At 44.6% G+C, this 21070-nt stretch overlaps 1 protein-coding gene across 2 annotated transcripts in view; it reads right to left on the bottom strand.

Moving 5' to 3' along the window:
- Positions 1 to 21070, bottom strand: part of fars2 (phenylalanyl-tRNA synthetase 2, mitochondrial) — a 92006-nt gene that overhangs the window by 27735 nt on the left and 43201 nt on the right. For both annotated transcript variants that reach the window (XM_030099051.1, XM_030099052.1), the window contains exon 8: positions 3518 to 3678. In XM_030099051.1, coding sequence (XP_029954911.1) covers positions 3518 to 3678 — 161 coding nt within the window. The remainder of the gene's footprint in view (positions 1 to 3517; positions 3679 to 21070) is intronic.

The following is a 21070-nucleotide window of genomic DNA, read 5'->3' as shown; positions in this document are numbered from 1 at the left end:
AGTCCTTAAAACATGAATAATGTGTCAGGTTTTGGAGGGTATTTGAACTCAACAGTCATTAGAAGAGAAAAAGAAAGCTGCTGGGACTTCAAACCCCGAACAGGCGAATACAGACGAGCAGGAGAGAAGAAACAAACACAAGAAAGAAAAGAGGAAAAAACACATTGATGGAAGGGATCGTGAGTGAAAGAAATAAAACATTGAATCCGACTGGAAAAGAATAAGTGGAGGAATGTCAAAGGAAGCAGGCAGAGCCAGAGGAAGGAAACAGTAGCAGAGAGCGAAACACAAAGACAAAACCACATTAAAACTTCATCAGTCCGACAGAATAAATCTGATGTTTTATGCAGCGACAGACAGAGAGAGATTTCTATCATCTGTCACTTGTTTATTATGGTGGAAATAACTTTTAATACACATACACACAAACACACACACAGGAAGAAACAGAGAAGGAGCTGCCTCTCGTCTTATTTTTCCCTCATTTTAATGCTGTTTGTCTTAAGTTTCTATTATTTATCTCCGACACAGAAAAAGAGACAAAAAGAACGACTGATGACGGGATGAACTCAAAGTCTACAAACATCTTATGTAACAAAATTAGTTTTCTTCATCTCAGCCTCTTCTAAAACTTGGATGAATACTCAAACAGCACAAATCAGAGGGCATTATTTCATATTCATATGGTTTTCATTAACTGACTGAATGAAGTGAAGGGGAGGAGGAACAGGGGGCTGGACAGAACAGAGCTGCTGTCTCTGCTGTCTCCGTCCAGCTCACTGAGTCCACACTGAGCTGCAGCAACAGCGCTCGCTGGATGAGTAATTAGTCGAGTGGTTGGTTGGTTGGCTGGTTGGTTGTTGGCTGGTTGGTTGGCTGGTTGGTTGGTTAGTTGGTCAGCTGGATAAATAATTGGTCAAGTGGTTGGTTGGTTGGCTGGTTGGTTGGTTGGTTGGTTGGCTAGTTGGTTGGCTGGTTGGTTGGTTGGTTGGTTGGTTGGTTGGTTGGTTGGTTGGTTGGCTGGTGGGCTGTATAAGTAATTGGTCAAGTGGTTGGTCGGTTGGTTGGTCGGTTGGTTGGTTGGCTGGCTAAATAATTGGTTGAGTGGTTGGTTGGTTAGTTGGTCGGCTGGATAAATAATTGGTCGAGTGGTTGGTTGGTTGGCTGGCTGGTGGGCTGGATAAGTAATTGTTCTCCTGGTTGGTTGGTTGGTTGGTTGGTTGGCAGACTGGATAAGTAATTGGTCAAGAGGTTGGTTGGTTGGTTTGGTTGGTTGGTTGGGTAGAAAAGTATTTGCTTGGGTAGATTTTTGGTTGCATGGGTATTTAATTGGTTAGTACATTGGATGTTTGGGTGAGCGGATGGTTATTTGGGTATTTGGTTGGTTGGTCGGTCGGTTGGATACCACTTCCAACCTCAGTGTTGAGATGTTCATCAGATTGATGTTTTTTGGTTCACTGCATTTGGAGTTAGTTGGTTGGTTTGATGAAACAGCTGGTAGTACATGATTGGCTGATTGGTTTGTCAATTAGAAGGATGGGTAGCTGGTTGGATAATGGATAGTTGGGCAGGAAGGTGACTGCTTGAATGGTTGGGAATGCAACTGGCTGGTAAGTTATTTGATTGGAAGAACAGTTCCTTGGTTGGGTGATTAATTTAGATGGGTAGGGTTGTTTTTTTAATTTGTTTTTTGTGAGTTGGGAAGGTTGGTGGTTGGTTGGTTTGATGAATGGGCGGGAAATAAATGGCTAGCTGAATGGTTCTTAGGTTTATTGAACATGTAATTACTTGGCTGGTCAGACAGGTGGGTGATTGGTACCTTTGGTGGTTGGTTGGTTGCTTTTTTGTTGTTAGTTGGGTTACAGTGTTTTCAGTGAATTGTGTAAGTAGCTGGTTAGTTAGGAAAAAGTTAGCTTCACTTATATTTCGTTGGCCAGTCGCTTGGTTAATTGGTTGTTGGTTGGTTGGTGAGTTTGTTCGGTAGGAGGGTGGCTGGGTGGATATGGATTTATTTCTTCAAAGTGACGCAGAGTGTTTTTCTCAACGTGTTGCTTCGTAACACAGGAAGGAAGTGGGTAGTCAGAACATACAGAGGACGAAAGTCTTACATTGCTTACTTATTGTTATCATTTTTGACTTCATTCCGGTGCGGTGGCCTAGCAGGTGGCAGGTGGGTGTACAGAGGTGTCCACATACTTCTGGACACACAGTGCAGATGGAGAGAGGCAGCTGAGCAGGCTGTTTACTCTGATTACAGTTTAGTGTCAGTGGGCAGCTCCCTGGTGTGTCCCCCAGTGTCTGTGTGTGTGTGTATTGCACAAACACACACTCATAGATGGACCCGTAAACGTCCAGTTTTCCTGTGCGGCCCCCGGTGGTCACAGTTCATTACCTCGGGCTCTGGGGGCCAGCGAGGGTTCAGGAGGAGAGGGGGAGAGTCTCAGCCCAGGAGAGGTGCACTGACCCCGGGCTGGAGACGAGCCACACTCCCCCGGTCTCTCCGGAGGAACCAGTTCATCAATAACAGTTAGGAGGAGTATGAAGAGGAGCAGCAGGTCTGTCCTCAGACATCACTCCATCGCTCCATCCATTCCTCCATCACTCCATCTCCTCCATCGCACCACAACTCCATCCCTTTATCCCCGTCTTTCCGTCACTCGATCCCTCCTCTCACCACCAACCCTTCTCTCCTCCAGACCTTCGTCTCAACAAGTTTCTGTACACTTACTCATCTTCCTCACTGTTGCATTCACCCCTTCTTTAAAGCCACATGCCTGCCTTAATTCCTTCCTTCCTCCCTTCCCCTCAGTTTCAGTCGTTCTTCTCCATTATTTTTTTTTCCCTTTGTAATTGATGACTTTCCGTTTCTCCTCTTTCTGTCATCCTTCACATATATTCTGTAACCTTTTCAATCTGATATTCTGCCTCACCTCCCTCCTGCTCCTCCTCCTCTTTCTTCTTTCTCCCTCCTTCTCCTCTCTGCCCTCCACAGTCACTTGAAATGTTCTTCGTTAGTGAAGATGAGAGTCGACAAAAAGCACCTTTAGCAGGGACGGACTAACCGCTGCGTGAACCTGTGTGTGTGTGTGTGTGTGTGTGTGTGTCTGTGTGTGTGTGTGTGTGTGTGTGTGTGTGTGTGTGTGTGTGTGTGATGACAGTCGGGTCAGAGGGGGAAGTGACTGGTGCTGGCTGATGTGAGCTCCCACTGTCAGAATGTTTTAAACATGAGGTTAAGAGGCTAGACACACACACACACACACACACACACACACACACACACACACACACACTGACACACACACACACACACACACTGACACACACACACACACACACTGACACACACACACACACACACACACACACACTGACACACACACACACACACACACACACACACACACACACACACACACACACGGAAGGAAGGGGATGAGCTGATTGGCTGGTTGGGTAGTTTGTGTGTTTGTGAGATGTTGTATAACTTCATTTTATCTGGTTGTGCTGCTGCTGTTACCTGGAAGCAGATGTTCTGGTGGATGTCAGACACTCGGAACTGCTTGAGGAAACGTTCGTCCTGGCTCCAGAACAGCCGGATGTCGGGGATGTCGTACAGCACCATGGCCAGTCGCTCCAGGCCCAGGCCGAAGGCCCAGCCCAGCTTGTTCTCGGCTCCCGCTGCAGATTCAAAAACAGACATGAGCCTTTAGCACATCAGAGACATACAGATGAATCTGAGGCTTGAAATTCAAACTCAGAGAATGCCCAGAGACACTGGCAGCGTGGAACAGGTTCTGGAACAGTGTGGAACAGGTACGAGTTGAAGTGGTCTCTGCAGACGGAGAGCACACACACCTGGAAACTCTTTCACTTTTCCACATCTGACTCCCTCCTGTCAATCATCCCACTCAAAGAAACCTCCTCCGCCGCCGCGAGGCGGGTCAAAGCCGAGGGCGAGCGCTCGGCGCGGTGGAGGATTATGGGTAAATCCGAGGATTTGATTCGTTCCCCGGCCTGGGACCCAGATGAGAGGGAAGCGGGCTTCTCTCCCAGGGACCCGGACTAATTGAGACAAACCTGTTTCTGTTTCTGAAGCGAAGACCCTCCAGACAGGGGGCCGAGACCTCCTTCTGGGTCCTGATCCGCAGTTTAAGAAACGCAGATGAGAAAACACTGAGCAAGAAACTTTGTGGATTTAATTCTGAAGTTCAGCTTCTTGAGGTGAACTGAGCAGATTCAAAGAGACGTTTGTTCCAGAACTGAAGTCGCTGAAGCAATTTTTAATGTTTTTCATGGAAACTGGAGAATAAATCCATCAATGAGGCCAAACTGAGGCCATCGAAAAATGTAAAAGATAATAATTAAATGAGGAAATACATGATTAACATAAGAAGTTTAATTAAATCCAATTTATTTTCCATTTGTTTTTCATATTGATACATGACATACAGTAAGGACAAACTTCTCATGTCATATATCTTTTTAAATATAATGGATCGATATTGTACGTTCTATGTGAATCTAATTTAGGTTGGTATTTGGAAAGCTAAAGCACAAAAGAATTAACTTTGATCCCATCATGCCTGAAAAATAGTAACGATCAAGTTCAATAATCTGTTTTAAAACTGACATTTATATTTCATCACATTGACACAAATTTATTTTTTATTAGAATTTATAAATCATTATTTGATTCCCTTCAAAAAAGGACAAGAGTTTAAATTATTACAGCTGACTGGCTTTGAAAGTGAAGTTCAGTTAAATTTTTTACTTTAAACAGATTTTATCTTATTTTATTTTAACGGAATCAGCTGGTGCTATTCCACTTTCTACCAGCAGGTGACACACTGAGTAACGCCCCCTTTTTTTGAACTACATCTCAACACAGAATAAGCAGCACTTCTATGTTACAATAAATGGAAGTTAGATGCAGGCTCAAAGGAAGCGACTCAGTACTGCCACCAGGTGACCAAACATGGAACTACAAATGACACAATGCTTGAATTTTTAGTTTCTCAAAGGCAGAAATGACAGGAAAAAGAGATGGAAACTGACAGAGAATCAGCTGTAGATTAGGAAGGGGAAGCATGAGACGAGGAGTAGAAGGTAAAGACGGGGGGGGGGGGGGGGGGGGGGGGTGAGGAGGGGGACGAGGGTCACATTTCTGATTGATTGTGCGTTATCATGAAGTGGAGATTTATTCCGGCATGTTCCCTCATCTCTTCACCGACCCCTCGACCCATCGCTCATTAGCATAGAAACCACATTCCCCGACTGCTGATTGGATGTAAAGGGGGAGGAGGGAAGGGGAGGGAGGGGGGGTCCCGGCAGGTTACACATCATCATAATAAGCAGAAGCATTTCCAATCAAAGCAGGTAATTCATCCTCCGAACCTCTCACTGTGTGTGTATGTGTGTGTTTCCATTCAAATGCCTTGACGCACAAATATTTAGAAAGATGGGCAGATTACATCCGGAGCCCCGCCCGCCCACACTCTGCCTCCAGCAGCAGCCTGTGGCCTCCGCTGATGGTCCCTGCAGACTGACGGAGGGATGAGTTCACGCTCCGAGGCGGCTGGGTGAGCTGTGTGGCCTTCACCCAGCGGGCAGGACGAAAACTGCCCCACACATGGGCTGTTCCAGAAACTGACCCACACATGGGCTGTTCAAAAAACTGCCCCATATATAGGCTGTTCCAAAAACTGGCCCAAAGACACAGGCTGTTCTAACAGATAAACCCAACCAGCTGAGGGTAGTTAGAGATTCTTCGTGTTGGAACATTATAGAAATACCATACTTGTTTACATGATGTTTCAAGAAGAAACACATTGTTTGTAGGGTTTTTGTTTCAGACTCTCCAACAAATGGAGCACGCAGACGTTGGTATGGACAGATGTCCAAGTTATTCTGGATGACTCTGAACTATAAATCTACCAAGTCTCAAGAGATTATCGACTGGGATTGGCTGCCATTGCTGTTGCAGGTTGTTTACTGATGCATAAAAGAGTTGTTTCCTCCAGCCATGTGAAAACAGCGTTGTGTAAATGTTGCCTCAGTGTTTCCCATTAAACCGCATTGAAGTTCTGCCTAAAAGAATCCAGTGTGGGAGAAGAGCCCACGTTAGAAGTAGAGGGCCGAGAGAGACAGCAGCACCTGATTTTACTGATTACAAACGTAATAAGTAACTTCAGTAAGTATTTTCACGATAGTAATCAGTTCCAGACGTGTTACTGGCGACTGGGACGGAGCTGCAGTCACATTATTAACCATATTGATTAATGCCAACAACTCAATTAGCTCCGACCAAACAGAGAGGAAAAACCCATTTCAGCCAGCTGGAGTCCATCTTTCTTGGTTTTGTTGATGATCTGAACCAGTAAATGATTTTTAAGACAACGTGAGTCCACAGTTCATCACACCCACTGATCCTCCGCCCGGGTTTTAAGCCGGCGCTCAGTTTGACTGTGTTTCTGTGTTTGGCGTCGGATCCCGCTGTGACACATCGACCTGCTGAATGTGGTTTAAAAGCTGTGAGCCGCTATTGATTTCACCTGTTAAACCCTCCTCAGTCGTGAGGAGCAGGCGGCAGCTCAGTGGGATTTCCAGCTCTCACATGTGGAACATCGACTGGACAGAACCGGGATTAGAGCCGGTGTTTCTGAGGGGAGGCGGCCGAGCCCGGGCTTCAGACGCATCATAATTAAATGTCAAGCGCTGGTTTGCATCGCGGAGTCGAGCGCAGACGGATCAAATGAGATTTACAGAGACGCATAGCTGAACAACAATGCCGTGATGATGCAGATCGGATACGACGGCTGCTCAGAAATGATTGGAGGCAAAAGATGTGCAGCTGAAGCTTTAAAATGACAGTAAGAGGACGCGTGATAGTGTTTCTTGCACGGGCATTTCTATGGACAGACCAAGTTTTTCTGAGTGACTAAACTAAAGTATTTTGACTTGAAACGTTTTCATGTAAACAACGGCTCACTTGTCATTTTTATTTGTGCCAGTTTAGGAAGAAAATAATCACCTTGAACGATCTTTTTGCCAAAATGTGATTCAGAAAATAAATTAAGTTTCACAGCTTTGACAAAAATTGATATTTATGAAGGAAAACCATCAATAGTATCAACCAGAAGCATCTCAGCTGATTTTCACTCAAGGAATATATGAAAAATTGAACAACAGAGACTTTAAATGTTTCTGTTTTTAACAGTTTAATTGGACACTGCAGTGGAATAAAGAGCGAAATTTGGAACTTTCTGCATTATGAGGCATTAAAAAGCTGATCTGGGGAGTTTTAAATTAACTTTTATTGAGCAATGCGCCATATTTGGTGAATACTGATGAATACAAATATAAAATAATGACATCTGAAGGTTACAAGCTAACAAACGCTAATCATGGTGTTCAATAAACACTCAGTGTCCAATAATTCACATTTGTTATATTTCAGAACATTTCAGAAACATGTTTTAACCATAACTGGTGAAAAAAGTTTTATTTTGTCGACTACAATACATTTGATTGTGCAGAAATACGTTAAAGTTGAAATAGTTTCCATCTTCCAATAGCAGCCTCGCATTTTTGAAAGCCTCGTCTTCTATTTCTGGGACGTTGAAGCATTTTTTCCAGTTTAAAATGTGTTATGTGTGAGTGGAAAAACGGATGACGTGTGGCCAAACGTGTGGCTACAGTGTTGATTCTCCCCCCTCGGCTTGATGAATCCTCCTCCTCCTCCGCGGCTCGTTTCTCTGACTCCGGGCTACATTTCAGCCGGCGTTATGAAGTTTGCAGGAACCTGCAGCAGCTAATTATCGGCGGTGTTTAGTGTCAGAGCGGCCTGTGTAATCATTACACTTCATCACCGTCCTGAAGCACAACGCAGCCACAAATACATGCAGGGCAAATATAATTAGGAGGGAACGGAGACACATGAGGGGGGTGATAAATGCAAACAGGAGGGAGGAGGAGGCGAAGGCTTTATGGAAAAACACACAATATTTACTGATGCCTCCACCTCATGACTGTATCGGCTTTAAAAGTAACTCCTTGTAGATGTTCATGTGCAATAAATAATCTTGCCTATAAAAGTCTGGAAAAATGAATATACATCTGTCAGCAGGTGAGTGGATGATGTGTAGCTGCTACTTTCCAGATGAATTCACAGAGGAAATGTTACTTGACTGCAGTAAAATTGGGGTAAACTTCAAGAAAATAAAGTGAAATCTTCTTAAATTTATTTATTAATCGTTTATTAATTATTATAACAGATACATTTGAACCGTCTTCTTTGTTTAACTTTAATTTAATAGCTTTTATAAAGTCAAAATCTAAGCATCTAAGGCTTTTTGTTTGTTGGTTTTCAAATTATCTTTTTCGGTTACGTTTTTTTTTGTTGTTGTTTCTTATTCGAATTTCTAAAAATATATCCATGCAGATAACTCATGTCATTGATTTCAAAAAAAATAATTGGGGGGAAAAAAAGAGGCCCGAGGTGTGAGCCCTGAGGAACTCCTTCATGGTTTTGAGTGCAAAACATATCAAGAGTTCCACTGAGCTGTTCACAGCTGTTCTACAGATACAAGGAGCAGAACAGAGAAAGTATTGTTTTTTTAATGTAAATGATCAAGAAATTGATTTCAGACCTGGAGAAAGATGTAAGTCTCCTTTAAATGAGAAGATTGAAAGACAAGAACACGCGGCGAGAACTTTAGAGTCTACAGAAGATCTGAACCGAGGTCTGAAGCTGTGAAGAACCTGCAGAGCTGTGGCTCTACGTTTCTCCTCAGCGTTCACCTTCGAGCTGCTGAACTCTGCCTGGCTTCACATGAGCGAAGAGGAGGAGGAAGAGGAGGAGGAGCCATGTCCTTCATCTCCGTGGTGTCTGAGGAGGAAGAGGAGGAGGAATAAGAAGAGGAGGAGGAGGCATGTCCTTCAGCTCCATGGTGTCTGAGGAGGAAGAGGACAAAGAAGAAGAAGAGGAGGAAAGATGCCGAGGAGGCTGATGAAGATGTTTCAGCATGAGAAGGGGAAAAAAATAAATCACACATCTGACGCATGAGGCGCTGACGTACAGGCAGCTGACAGAAAAGGCGGGAAAGAGTGTGTGTGTGTGTGTGTGTGTGTGCGTGTGTGTGTATCCAGCCGCAGTGTGGCACAGACGTCAGCCAAAACAGATTGCACGACACCCATCGAGGATGAATGGCCCGAGAGCAAATATCACCAGTGTGCCTGTGTGTGAGTGTGTGTGTGTGTGTGTGTGTGTGTGTGTGTGTGTGTGTGTGTGTGTGTGTGTGTGTGCGTAACCCCTCCTTCTTTACTCTCACTCACAGCTCTATGATGCCAGGCCTCCTGCCTCAGCCAATCAGGAGAGCCACGTGTAGACAGGCGGCGAGGGGTGTGTGTGTGTGTGTGTGTGTGTGTGTGTGTGTGTGTGTGTGTGTGTGTGTGTGTGTGTGTGTCCACCGTCTGTCGATGACGTCGTGGTTAAAATGGTCACGTGAGCCGATTCGTCAGACATGCTGAAAATACTGCGCTAAAACCTGATTATTCCAGTTTCCAGTTTCATCTGCCGTTTTCTCAGATAAGAAAGAAAAGACCAAATAAAGAAACAAACGAGGCTAAAAAACAACAGAAGGTCAAATAAAGTACAAGAGACTGAAAAAAAAGAAGAGAGGAAAGTTGCTTCAGAAGGTAAAGAAATTAGGACAGAAATACCAGTGGAATCACCGGAAAATCTGCTCAAACAAGGTCAGGAAGAGAACAACGTCATCGTTATCGTCCATCGACTGCATCTAACAAATAGACGGGACAGAAAGAGCCGAGAGAGAAAAGCCGTCAGAATATTGAGCTCATTTTCCCTCAGTAATATTGAAGAATAAAACCTTTGCTGCTGCTGTAAATAATGGAGCAAACAGGGAATAAACGGCCTCTGAATGTTGGACCAAACTTGGCTGGAATGCCTTAAAAAAAATTGGACCAGAGCGAAGTGAAAACACCAGAGACGGAAGGAGCAAACCCAGAGAAGACTCATGAGAGAAAGTGCTGAATATCAACACGAAGAAATGAAAACACTCCCACAGAGTCTCATGTTGCTCTTTTTCTGCAGGAAATCTGATCAGAAAAACAGTTGAACTCTGCAGCAGGAAGCTGAGGATTTCATGATGGGGGCTGTTTCAGGGAACACAGAGAAACAAGAAAGCACCCCGATAATGATAAAGCACCCTGCTGTGAGGCGAGAGCACTAACCACTGTACCACTGAGTCGCACCCAAAACGAGGACTTGTTATGACTACTAATTAATGTGACCTTTATTGGCTTATCGATTAGTAATTTTGTGAAAGGTTTAGGGAGTGATGTAGAACAATATTCACGTTGGTTGGAAGGAAAAACGTCAATCCAGATGTTATTGGGAGGAAGACGCTCTGTGGTCTGGACATCAGTCAAAGTTCCATCAGTCAGTCGGAGGGAGATGAAAGCGTCGCCGAGTCCTGATCGGCGTCGCGGTTCCTCCATCAGCACTACTTTCCGACAGCTGCTGCTTCGGAGCAGTTAGAGAAACAAGTTAACACGACGGCCCCGGAGACTCGTCTGTTTGCGCCTCGCCACGTCTCGCTCATCCGTCACCATTAGCGATCCTAAACAGACTATTGGCAGCCTCCACCCGTCTCCCAACGCCATGATTTATAGGAGGAAACTCTCACCGGCAGCTCTCGAGGAGGGAAATATGAGAGCGGTGCATCATGGGAGTCGAGTAGGCAGAAACGACGGGGAAATGGAGCTTTGCTCGTTGAAACGTCCGATCAGGAAATGATCGTCAGCTCCAGCAATGATGGATATTTATGACTCTGCACCCAAGTATTGAGGTCGCTGGAGGCGCAGAGGAGGCAGGAGCCACTGTTTGTGCAACTCTACAGCAGATCAGGACAGGAAACACATATTCTGATCAAATAGAGATAAATGAGGAGATGTGCTGCGAGCAGAAACATGGAGCTACGACAACACCCTGTCTTCATGAGCAGACAGAAAAATGCTGTCCAGCTCTGTGGGGAAATATCTTTCTGGTCAATTGCAAGGAGTTTAATAAGTTTAACACGGTGAGTTCCTCTTAAAGAAAACACAACATGGGACCTAATCCTGCCTCAAACCAAATAAAACACATCATGATAACATAAGAAAACACAGAAAAACAAAACTGAGAATGGTTTAATGACATCATATAACATCACATGACATCACATTACATGACATCATATAACGCTACATGACATCACACATCACTGCATGATATCATATAAAATCACATGAATCACATTACATGACATCGTATAACACTACATGACATCACACATCATTGCATGACATCATATAACATCACATGACATCACAACTTCACATGGCATTACATGACACAGCAGAAAACATAACATGACACGACATCACAGGACATTAAACAACACAACAGGATCAAAGTCCACAGAATAACGCACAACAGGACGTAACATCACATTCTGACACAACATGAAATGACATCACAAAAAACAAATGAACACAAAGCAATGATATTCCAGTTATAACAAAACAGGACACAACACAACACAAAATCACATAAACTAACATGAGGCAAAAGAAGCAATTAAAGCTAAATATTACTTTAACGAAAAACTTTTTTTCTGTTTTACATGAAGCGTTCATATATAACTGAGTCTTACTCTGACGCTGTGTTTCCACCGGACGCGACGCAAATTTTTCGCACGATGAGATTACATACAAAGCCAATAGAATTATGCGATTGTCGCTCAATCTCGAGCGGCGAGCAATGAAGCGGCAAGCGGCGGAGCGTTTCCAGCGAAAATTTGCTCGCCGCTCGAGTTGAAATAACTGAACTTTTCAAGCGAATTCGCTTGTTGACGTGCCAGGACAGCCTATCAGCGTGGAGGTTGTCACGGACGTGACGGGTTGGAGTGACGTGATGCCGCGGCGAGCGACGGGGTTTTTCGCATATTTGTACCAGCGATAATACTCCGAGCATCTAGCGCGGTGTGATTTCATTTGTAGCGCGCATGAGTTCGCGGTCACCGCCTCTGGTGGAAACACAGCGTGAGTCTTGTATTTCTTAGACATCAGGAAGTGATTCATGTTGCTGGTTTTCAGAGCGGACCCGTGTTCCCTTGTTGGGTCTGTGTGTTTCTTTCCCATCTAAAGCGTTTCCTTCCAGCGCTGTGACGTGTGATCCGACTTGACCGGAGCTTTCCCAGCTCTTACCTTGTAAAACAGGTTTTTAAGTGCTACATAAATTGCAAATGGAGCGAGCACTTTCCAACCTGCGTGGGACAAAGTGCTCGAGGGGCCGAGCGGGATGCTGGGAGCAGTCTGCTGATCGATGTTTGGCTCGGAGCCACTTCCCTCCGTCATGTGAATCCAGTTCCCTCGACAAAGTCCCAGAGAGCCGCGAGACGGTGGCGAGGTCTGATCTTATTTTGGAGGGACGGCGACGCGTCTGAAATCCTGAGTGTGAACCGTCCCAGCGGACCGAGAGCGCCAACGCCGATGAATATAGATCATATGGAACAATACGTGGGGGGAGTCTGCGTCTCATCGAAGTCCTGAATTAGTGATGAGGACCAGATAAATTATGCAGAGTGATTAGTAACCAGGAAACGCGCGGGTTTACCTCAGCGTTTAAGGATCAATGAGACGGGAGGAGAGGCTGGGGGAGCAGATGAGTTACATCGGAATAAATCAGGCTGGAAAACAAGACGTCAAGAACAAGACATCGTGTCGAATCTGGAGCAGAACTCCAAACTTCCTGTTCCTTTTCATTGAATTCTCTTGACTGTACATGTCGTTGAGTCATTGTTACATTTTTAGCTGCAGCAGGACTGAAAGAGACATTTCTTCCACCAGGAAAAAAATTCACGTTATAACTGTACTTAATTTGAAGATAATTCCGCACGTTTACATGCATGTGTTCTATGTATTATTATTATATGCACTAAAACATTTGGATTTGTGGACGTCTGTGTGCTATTGTGTTGTTATTTCACTGCTCTGACCTCCTCTAGTTCCTCCCTGAACTAAAATGAGATTAACACAGCTGGTTTAAAACCATAAAACATGGAGTTTTATATGCTTGTCACTTTTATTACCATTTTTCTGGTGAATTTACATTCGCTTCATACATATGAATGAATCAAAGAATGAATTTATGGTTTAACTTTGGTTAAAAATGGTCAGTTGAAGAAGAAACATACCCCATCAGATTTACTGTAAAGTGTTCTTGTCAATCATTTCTCTTTTCCATTTTGAGTTTTGATAATATATCTGGAGTTTGAGAGAAAATATGGAGATCTGAAGTTTGGGCCCAGTGAGGCAGCCTCTGAACGATGAGACTCCAGGATGAAACGGCTCCTCTTCTTTCATATCTGTGGGTGTAAATCCCAGTAATTCCTGTGTCTTGGCTTCGTCTCTCTTTGTCTAACCCGCTCTGCCTCTGGAGCTCTGCACCTCTCTCATTAGTCTCTTTATAATCTGGCCGAGCGTACGGGGACTGTTGATTACCGCCGTGCGGCCGGCGAAGTGTCTTAACCTCCACTAAACAGAGGATCAGGCCTCTAAGCTGTGCGAGCGGCTCCTCCGCCTCGCCTCGTCGAAGCCCGGCCATTTCCCGCTAATCCGCCCGTAATTACGGCCCGCCGCCGCCGCCGCCGCCGCCGGGCCGTCGCTCACCTGCAGCGCCACCGCACTCTCTCTGGACGTCCTCGAGGGTGAAATCGTGAAGAAAACAAACAGCGTTTCTTTGGAAAGCGGTGGGAGGCTGCGTCACGTACCTGAGCCTCCGTGTGTTTCGTTCGGAGCCAAAACAAAGCGCTACAGTATGTGTGGAGTCATGAGTCATGTTTGTGTTGCGCCCACTCACACAGGAAGTGTAAGAGTAAGAAGATGTGATGATGATGTTTTATGGAGCTAATATAGGAACAGAATGACTGCCGTGTGTGTTTGTTTGGTCGAAAGCGTGCGTAATCAGATGAGTGTGTGTTTTTCTAGGACGTTTCTTGGTGCGTGTGGCGATTTTTGTGACTGTGTGACGTTTTACTTCAAACACAAAGTTGTGTTTGTGTAACTGGAGTGTGCGTGAACAGGTGTGTGGACCTAATGTGTTCTCAAAGCAAATTAGAAGAAAATACATCAGTAAATACCATGTTGAACCACTAGGTGTCACTGTATTACAAGAGAATGGAGCTACGGTACCACAGAAAGCCTCCATAAAAACTGGGCATGAAGAACATGAACAGTGCAGCAAAAATGGATCCAAAACAGAAAAAAATTCCACATCAGAATTTCAGGATACAGGAAAAACTTCTGAGGGACTGGACAGAAGAAACTGTTACCGTGATGAAGGAAATAAAGACGACCAATCGTGGGCTAAAAGCTGAGGAACAAATTCACAGAAGTTTCTGGAACAAGTTACTGGATGAAGATTATCAACACTAACATCTGGACATGGACAAATAAACATGTCTTCTTCCTATTCGTGATGCAACTTATCGTCCGGGAATCACGATAGCAGCTGTACAACGATAGAGTGTAATTTAAAGAGCATTTTACTGTATTTCCAAGGCGATAAGTGACTCCTTTGCCAGTAGTTTGAGTGATCATGTGAGTTATATTAATAAGTGACTTGTATATCAAAATAAAAGGTACACAGTAGCTGTAAATAACAGGCAGCGCTCAATTTAGATGGTCACCAGGTGACCTTTTGGGAGTAAAAACCTATTTTGGCAGCCAAAAGTCCCAGAAAACACTCTGGTTAGGCGTCCTTTCAACTTCAAATCCCAGTTTCCCTGAAACCAGTTGAACCGTGAATCATGTGATCTACATAGGGCTTTATATTAGCACTTTTCCAATAGACCTGGACAAGTGAAATGTCTAAATGAAGGCATGGTTCCATTTGGACCAAACACACCGGCCCTCCCAGCCTTAAGTCAAGCTCTGCCTGGTGTCGCTGTATGACAACAGAATGCTGCTAAAGTAAAACTCCTAAATCTAACAGTAGCTAAAAAGCATGACGGATTCTCTGAACAATTGTTCTGATATACCAGTTAGAATTATGCAGAAAATGAAGACATTTTCTCCTCCTGATGGATGTGACTCACAGTCCAGGAAATGCGGCCATTTGAAACTGACGAGGGGAGACGAGATTGACGGAGACAGGCACAAAAAGTAAAACCAATTTCCACTCAGTGACTCAGTTACAAGACTCTGTGCAGAAGTCTGAACTGTATAAAGTGTTTCCCCCGTTCGCCCAATAGAAGGAGAGGAAGCGCAGATCAGCGAGGAGACGCCCCGAACGGATCAGTGCCGACTTCAATGTGGAGGGGACAAAGTCTTCATATTCAGCAGCACCGGGGGAAGAAAGGCTTTTACCCCAGCATTTCCCCACTGTGTCTGAGGCAGACAGATGGAGAGGCACACACACACACACACACACACACACACACACACACACATGTTTAAGGGGGGTTTCCCTCCTCCTGCTGTCTCATTATCCAGTTTGTAGTCCAGAGAGGACACAGTTTATCCTCCCGTATGCTCCCACTTTTTAATGAAAAAAAAAAAAAAAAACCCCTGCAGCGAAGGGTTAAAGGCAGCGCGGAGGATGAGGAGCTGTGGAGAAACCCGTCATAATGAAAGAGACGAGTCCTGCAGGATCAGCGAGCAGAGCTGCTCAGGGGGCAGGTGCGGCGCACGGCGTTCACATTCAAATGAAAGAAAACATCAAGACGTTTCAATAAAGAAATAGCTGTTGTTTTCCTGCCAGTTCAGTGAATGTCTATGGACTCACTGAGCTTTTTAAATGCATAAATCATGCAAGTTTACATTATAAATGGGCAGAAATGCACATTTTAAAATAATCTGAGAATGGAATAAAAAATGAATCAACACCGAGGCCAATGAAACATCCAGGGTCTGGTGAAATAGTCCCATAATAACCTTAAGATTCAAACTTTGTTGTGGCGTCGGGAGTATACGTGATGAAAATGTCTGTATTTTTACAATTAATAGAGGAAATGACTCCAATCTCAGCATAAAGCCAATTTTAATGAAACTTTCTGGTGCAGAATAGAGTGAAATGTCCTCAAAAAAACAAACCCTCTCTGACAGCTGTTGCATTCTGCATGTTTTAATTAACATCGACTATACGATACAGGTTTACTGCAAAAGGTCTGGATAATTTCTTAACAATAATAGTTTCATCACTTCTCTCTACACTCATGGCTCAATATAGTGTATCTCTAGAAAAGCTGCGAAAGAATAAATCTGACTCCATATATCTGTGGAAAAGCTGCGAACATGTCAATATTTTCCCTTTCTGGGCCATGTCAGGGCTCAAAAAGTGTAAATGCTCTCAATTAGAAATCAGTGTATTGGATGTTGCTTCATTCTTCATGTAAATATTCTATATTATGAAAAGTATTTGCTCACCCACTCAAATGATCAGAATCAGGTGTTTTAATCACATTGCCTGGCCATGGGCGTATAAAATCAAGCACTTAGGCACGCAGACTATTTTGACAAGCATTTGTGAAAGAATGGGCCGCTCTCAGGAGCTCAGTGGGTTCCAGCGTGGAACCGTCATTAGATGCCACCTGTGCAACAAATCCAGTCGTGAAATTTCCTCACTCCTAAATATTCCACAGTCAACTGTCAGCTTTATTAAGAGAGAATGGGAGAGTTTGGGAACAACAGCAGCTCAGCCACGAAGTGATCAGCCATGCAAACTGACGGAGAGGGGTCAGCGGATGCGGAGGCGCATCGCGAAAAGAGGTCGACTTTCTGCACAGTCAACTGCTACAGATCCTCCTGTTTTTCAGGAGTTGGGCTTGGCCCCTCAGTTCCAGTGAAGGGAGCTTTGAATGCTTCAGGACACCAAAACATTGTGGACAATTCCATGCTCCCAACCTAGCGGGAACAGTTAGGAGCGGGCCTCTTCCTCTCCCAACATGACTGTGCACCAGTGCACAAAGCGAGGTCCATAAAGACATGGATGACAGAGTGTGGTGTGGATGAACTGGACTGGCCTGCACAGAGTCCTGACCTGAACCCGGCAGAACACCTCTGGGATGAATTACAGTGGAGCCAGAGCCAGGCCTTCTCCACCAACATCAGTGTGTGACCCCGCTTTAAACATCCCCCTAAATCTGGAGGTCTGAACGTAAACTGGAGCGACCTGAATCTGGGACGGAGCCTGTTTGCTGGAAAAACAGCCGCCAGTCATACGCGCTTGTGCTTTCTCACACATTCCTTAGAGTGCTAACCCATTAAATCCTCACCCGTCAACAAACAGAGATGTCAAATCTCCGAATGCGAGGCGACGAGAGCGGCGGCAGATGAGCGCTCAGGTAAACAGCAGGCGGAGCGGTTTCACCCCCCCCCCCCAACGCTGTCCCTCCTCCCCGAACGCTTCTGGCGGCGACAGTTGCCCGAAAAGCGCCGTTGGCGCCGGGGTTAGATGCATCACGGGGGTGTGATTCACTGATTATTCACAGCGATGTGTGGCTGCAGGCTGCCTCGGCCGGCGTGCCAGCCCTTCCCCTCCGTCCACCTCGCCGCGCTAATGACCAACCAGTCACCTTCTGGGAGCCGCGCGCACCGCGCTCGCGTTATTAATCACGCCGGGCTGTTGTTTGTGCAACGTGTCCTCGAACGCCATCGTCATGCTCATCATCATCGCTGACATCATCTCTCTCCTTTCGGTCAGTTCGGCTCCAGAAACAACTTTGTTTTTTTTTTTTTTAACACAGCGGCTGCAAAACAAAATGAGCTTCCTGAGCTGAAACTGTTGGCAGCTGTTCTACAGGTATCAGGAGCAGAAAGCCGCCGGTTCCTCTGCCCACACTACCGAGCCGTCTCCTGTATCTGATGAGGAAGTGAGCGGCGAGGAAGGCTCCCTCCGTGAATCCTGAGAGAGGCGCCGTCATGCACTCGGCTCGCTCTCACTCTAATTAACATGTCAGACATCTCTATTAAGGTAACGGGCTCTTTTCTCATTACGGCGCGCTCAGGTTGAACACTGTTTGGAATCACTTCACCTCTTCTGCCGGCGATTAATCAAGCCTGACGCCGCTAAGCGTCTGACTTTATTCCTCTGCTGCTGTCGGCGGGCGGCGAGGGGTCGGCGGGCGGACGGCGACGTGAGTAAATGACGGGCAGAGGGCGGACCGAGGCGGAGCGATTCAAACAAACTGCTACACCGACGCCGGCTGGACCGAAGACACCGAGCGCCTGTGGTGGACAGAGGGACAGAGGGACAGAGGGACAGAAGTGGGGGGAGGGGGATGTGGGGGTGGCACTCCTTCTCCTCCAGTTTTGTGTTTTCAAGAGGAAATGGAAAACTTTTGTAGTATTTTGGGGATCTGTGATGCCGCAACGGTGCTCAGAGCCACTGAAAGTGCAACTTTTTGAAAACGCTCCATCTACACGGAAATGGGGCAAAGAAGCAACTTTCCCAAAACGCTGCTGCTGGTCACACACACCGCGGCGACAGTAAATAGTTCTCAGATTTATTTGATGTGTGTGTGTGTGTTTATGTGTGGTTTCATGACAAACAACCAACAGCGTTGACTCGTTTCTGCCGTTTCCGTGGAAACAGACATCGTTTTCAAAACATCACCGTGTAAACACAAAACTTTTGTGAAACTAATTCCAAAATGATGCGTTTCATGTGGTGACAACGATACCTGATTGATGGTATATGATGCATTCAGAGACCACAGACATGCCAGTGACATCTGTAAATTGTGGTATTATTAATATGTATATATATATATATATATATATATATATATATAAATAAAGGGTTTCGGACGCATGTGTGACTCACAAAACTAAGAGGGTGTGTGATGTGTTCAGGGGTAATTTGTAAATTGTATTTTTTACTGACACATACAGTATGAGGCCTTCACAAAACATCTGAAACATGTTCATGTGAATTTTGAGAAATTTGTGACGCATTGAAGGAACATCTGCAAATCAGGGTGTTTAGCTATTGTTCAACATGTGTAGCATTCAGGAGACAATTTAATAGTTAAAACTACTTTTAAGAAACTTTCAAAGTCTGCATGTGGTGCGTTCAGAGGGGCTATGTAAATTAGAGAGACATGCATTGTAAGCCATAACAGCAGCAATTATATTTAAAAAACCTCACATCCAGATATGAAGCAACAGATGGAAACTTAGCTACAGAACAAATAATAATATTATTTAAGTTTTAAGGATCTTTGAAGATATTTTAATTAATCCTGTTCACATGTGATCTGATGAGAATTAGGTGAAGACACTGAATTACAGGTAGATTTTCTGAGTTTGGCACCTATAATTACTGGTATGCTGAAATCTGCGTGACCCCAAGGCGCCTCGGATCACAGAGGGGGGGCGCCGGCGAGCACATTAAGACTTCTTCAGATCCAATTACGGCGACATCTCACTCCTCTCGATTAAAACACATCTTCATTTCCAGCCCTCAGCCCCTTCAGAGGCAATTAACCACCTCAAATTACCTCCAGCATGTGGTTCAGCTTGTTAACATGTATTAATTAAGACCAAACAATAATTATTATTTTAAAAAATAAAGAAAAAAATCTTGAAGAATCTGAATGGTTGCTGCACATCATTTATGAAATCGTCGTTGCCTCATTAGCTGCGGAGGAGCCTTCAGACAGAGAAAAGGAAAAAAATCTGCTCTTCATTTCTCTGTTATATGTCAGGCTGCTTCCTGGATGTGAGGCGGGGTGACCCCCGCAGGCACGGGAACCTTTAACGGGCCGCTGTCTCGTTTCCAAGAAGCATGATGTCAGACGGAGGAAACGTTGTTTCAGGCGGCGGCGAGACGGAGCGTGGAACCGTGGAGCTTGGAGGAGCGACTGTGAGCTGATGAAACCTTCAGGTGCTTCGGAGTTTAAAGTGATTGAGTCTTCAGGAGTCTCAAGAGTCTAAGCTTTTTGTTTTTTTAACCCATAATGCACCTCACACAAGCGTGGCGTGTTTCCCTGGTTTCACTCACACGTCAGGCTGTAGTTGTGCATGAGGGGCGTTCAGGGCCCATCTGGAAATTGGAACTACGAACAGGACTATAGCAGTGAAGAAGATGGACGGATGGATGGATGGATGGATGGAGGGATGGATGGATACACATACTTTGGATATGATTTGCAACGTTTACATACAGTTGTAAAATGAGACGTTTAGGAAACATCTGTAAATCATAACTTTTACTTTAATGTTGGAGACATTTAGGGCACATCTGTAATTTTCAGCATGATATTTTACATGTGAGGCGTTTGTGGGACTTTCGTGAATTGTAACATTCACATGCATTTAGAAAATGGGATTTTTTTCCCGGGGAAAATCTGTCAATTTTAAGCTCATTGGTTTATTGTGTCTAATCATGTGTTGATCTTATTTTGTGTTTTGTTTGCCTGCCTTTCATGCTGTTCTTTATATTTTACTGCTAATAAATTCCTTGTAACTTTTATATTTTCTCGCTGTTTGTATTTCACATAATTTTGATCTTTTGTCTTGCTTTCTACATTTACTGTTTTTTAAGGTTTGTATTTTTTTCTTTGTCCTTGACACAACATAACTCTCAACGTTACATTTAATATTCAACAAGAGAAAAAAACTAATTAAACATCGCTAATGGAGCTCGGCAGATTAATGGCGAGCTTCTGTCACAGCCAAATGTATTAATCACAGGTTTATTTATAAAAACAAAAGCTATATCCATCAAAAAGATAAAAAAAAAAAAAAAGTGGCTGTATGAACAGGTTCCTTTAGATTTTGACAGATATGATGTATCACTTTAAAAATAATGGTCCGTTTTAAGGCCCGGTGTAGAGTTTTTTTTTACACTTCCTGACACTTTCATATTAAAAACGACATCTACTATAGAAGTGAGGAGTACTGATGCTGCACAAAAAGCTGAATTTGAGGCTCTCGAACATTTCCGCCGCGAGCTGCTTCCTCGGAGACATCCAGGTGAGGAAAGGTGAAAACACGGAGTCAGACA

This window comes from Salarias fasciatus, chromosome 9, assembly GCF_902148845.1.
Source record: "Salarias fasciatus chromosome 9, fSalaFa1.1, whole genome shotgun sequence".
Taxonomy (NCBI): Eukaryota; Metazoa; Chordata; class Actinopteri; order Blenniiformes; family Blenniidae; genus Salarias; species Salarias fasciatus.
The sequence above is the reverse complement of the archived record's forward strand: the minus strand, read 5'-3'. Positions and strand labels throughout refer to the sequence as shown.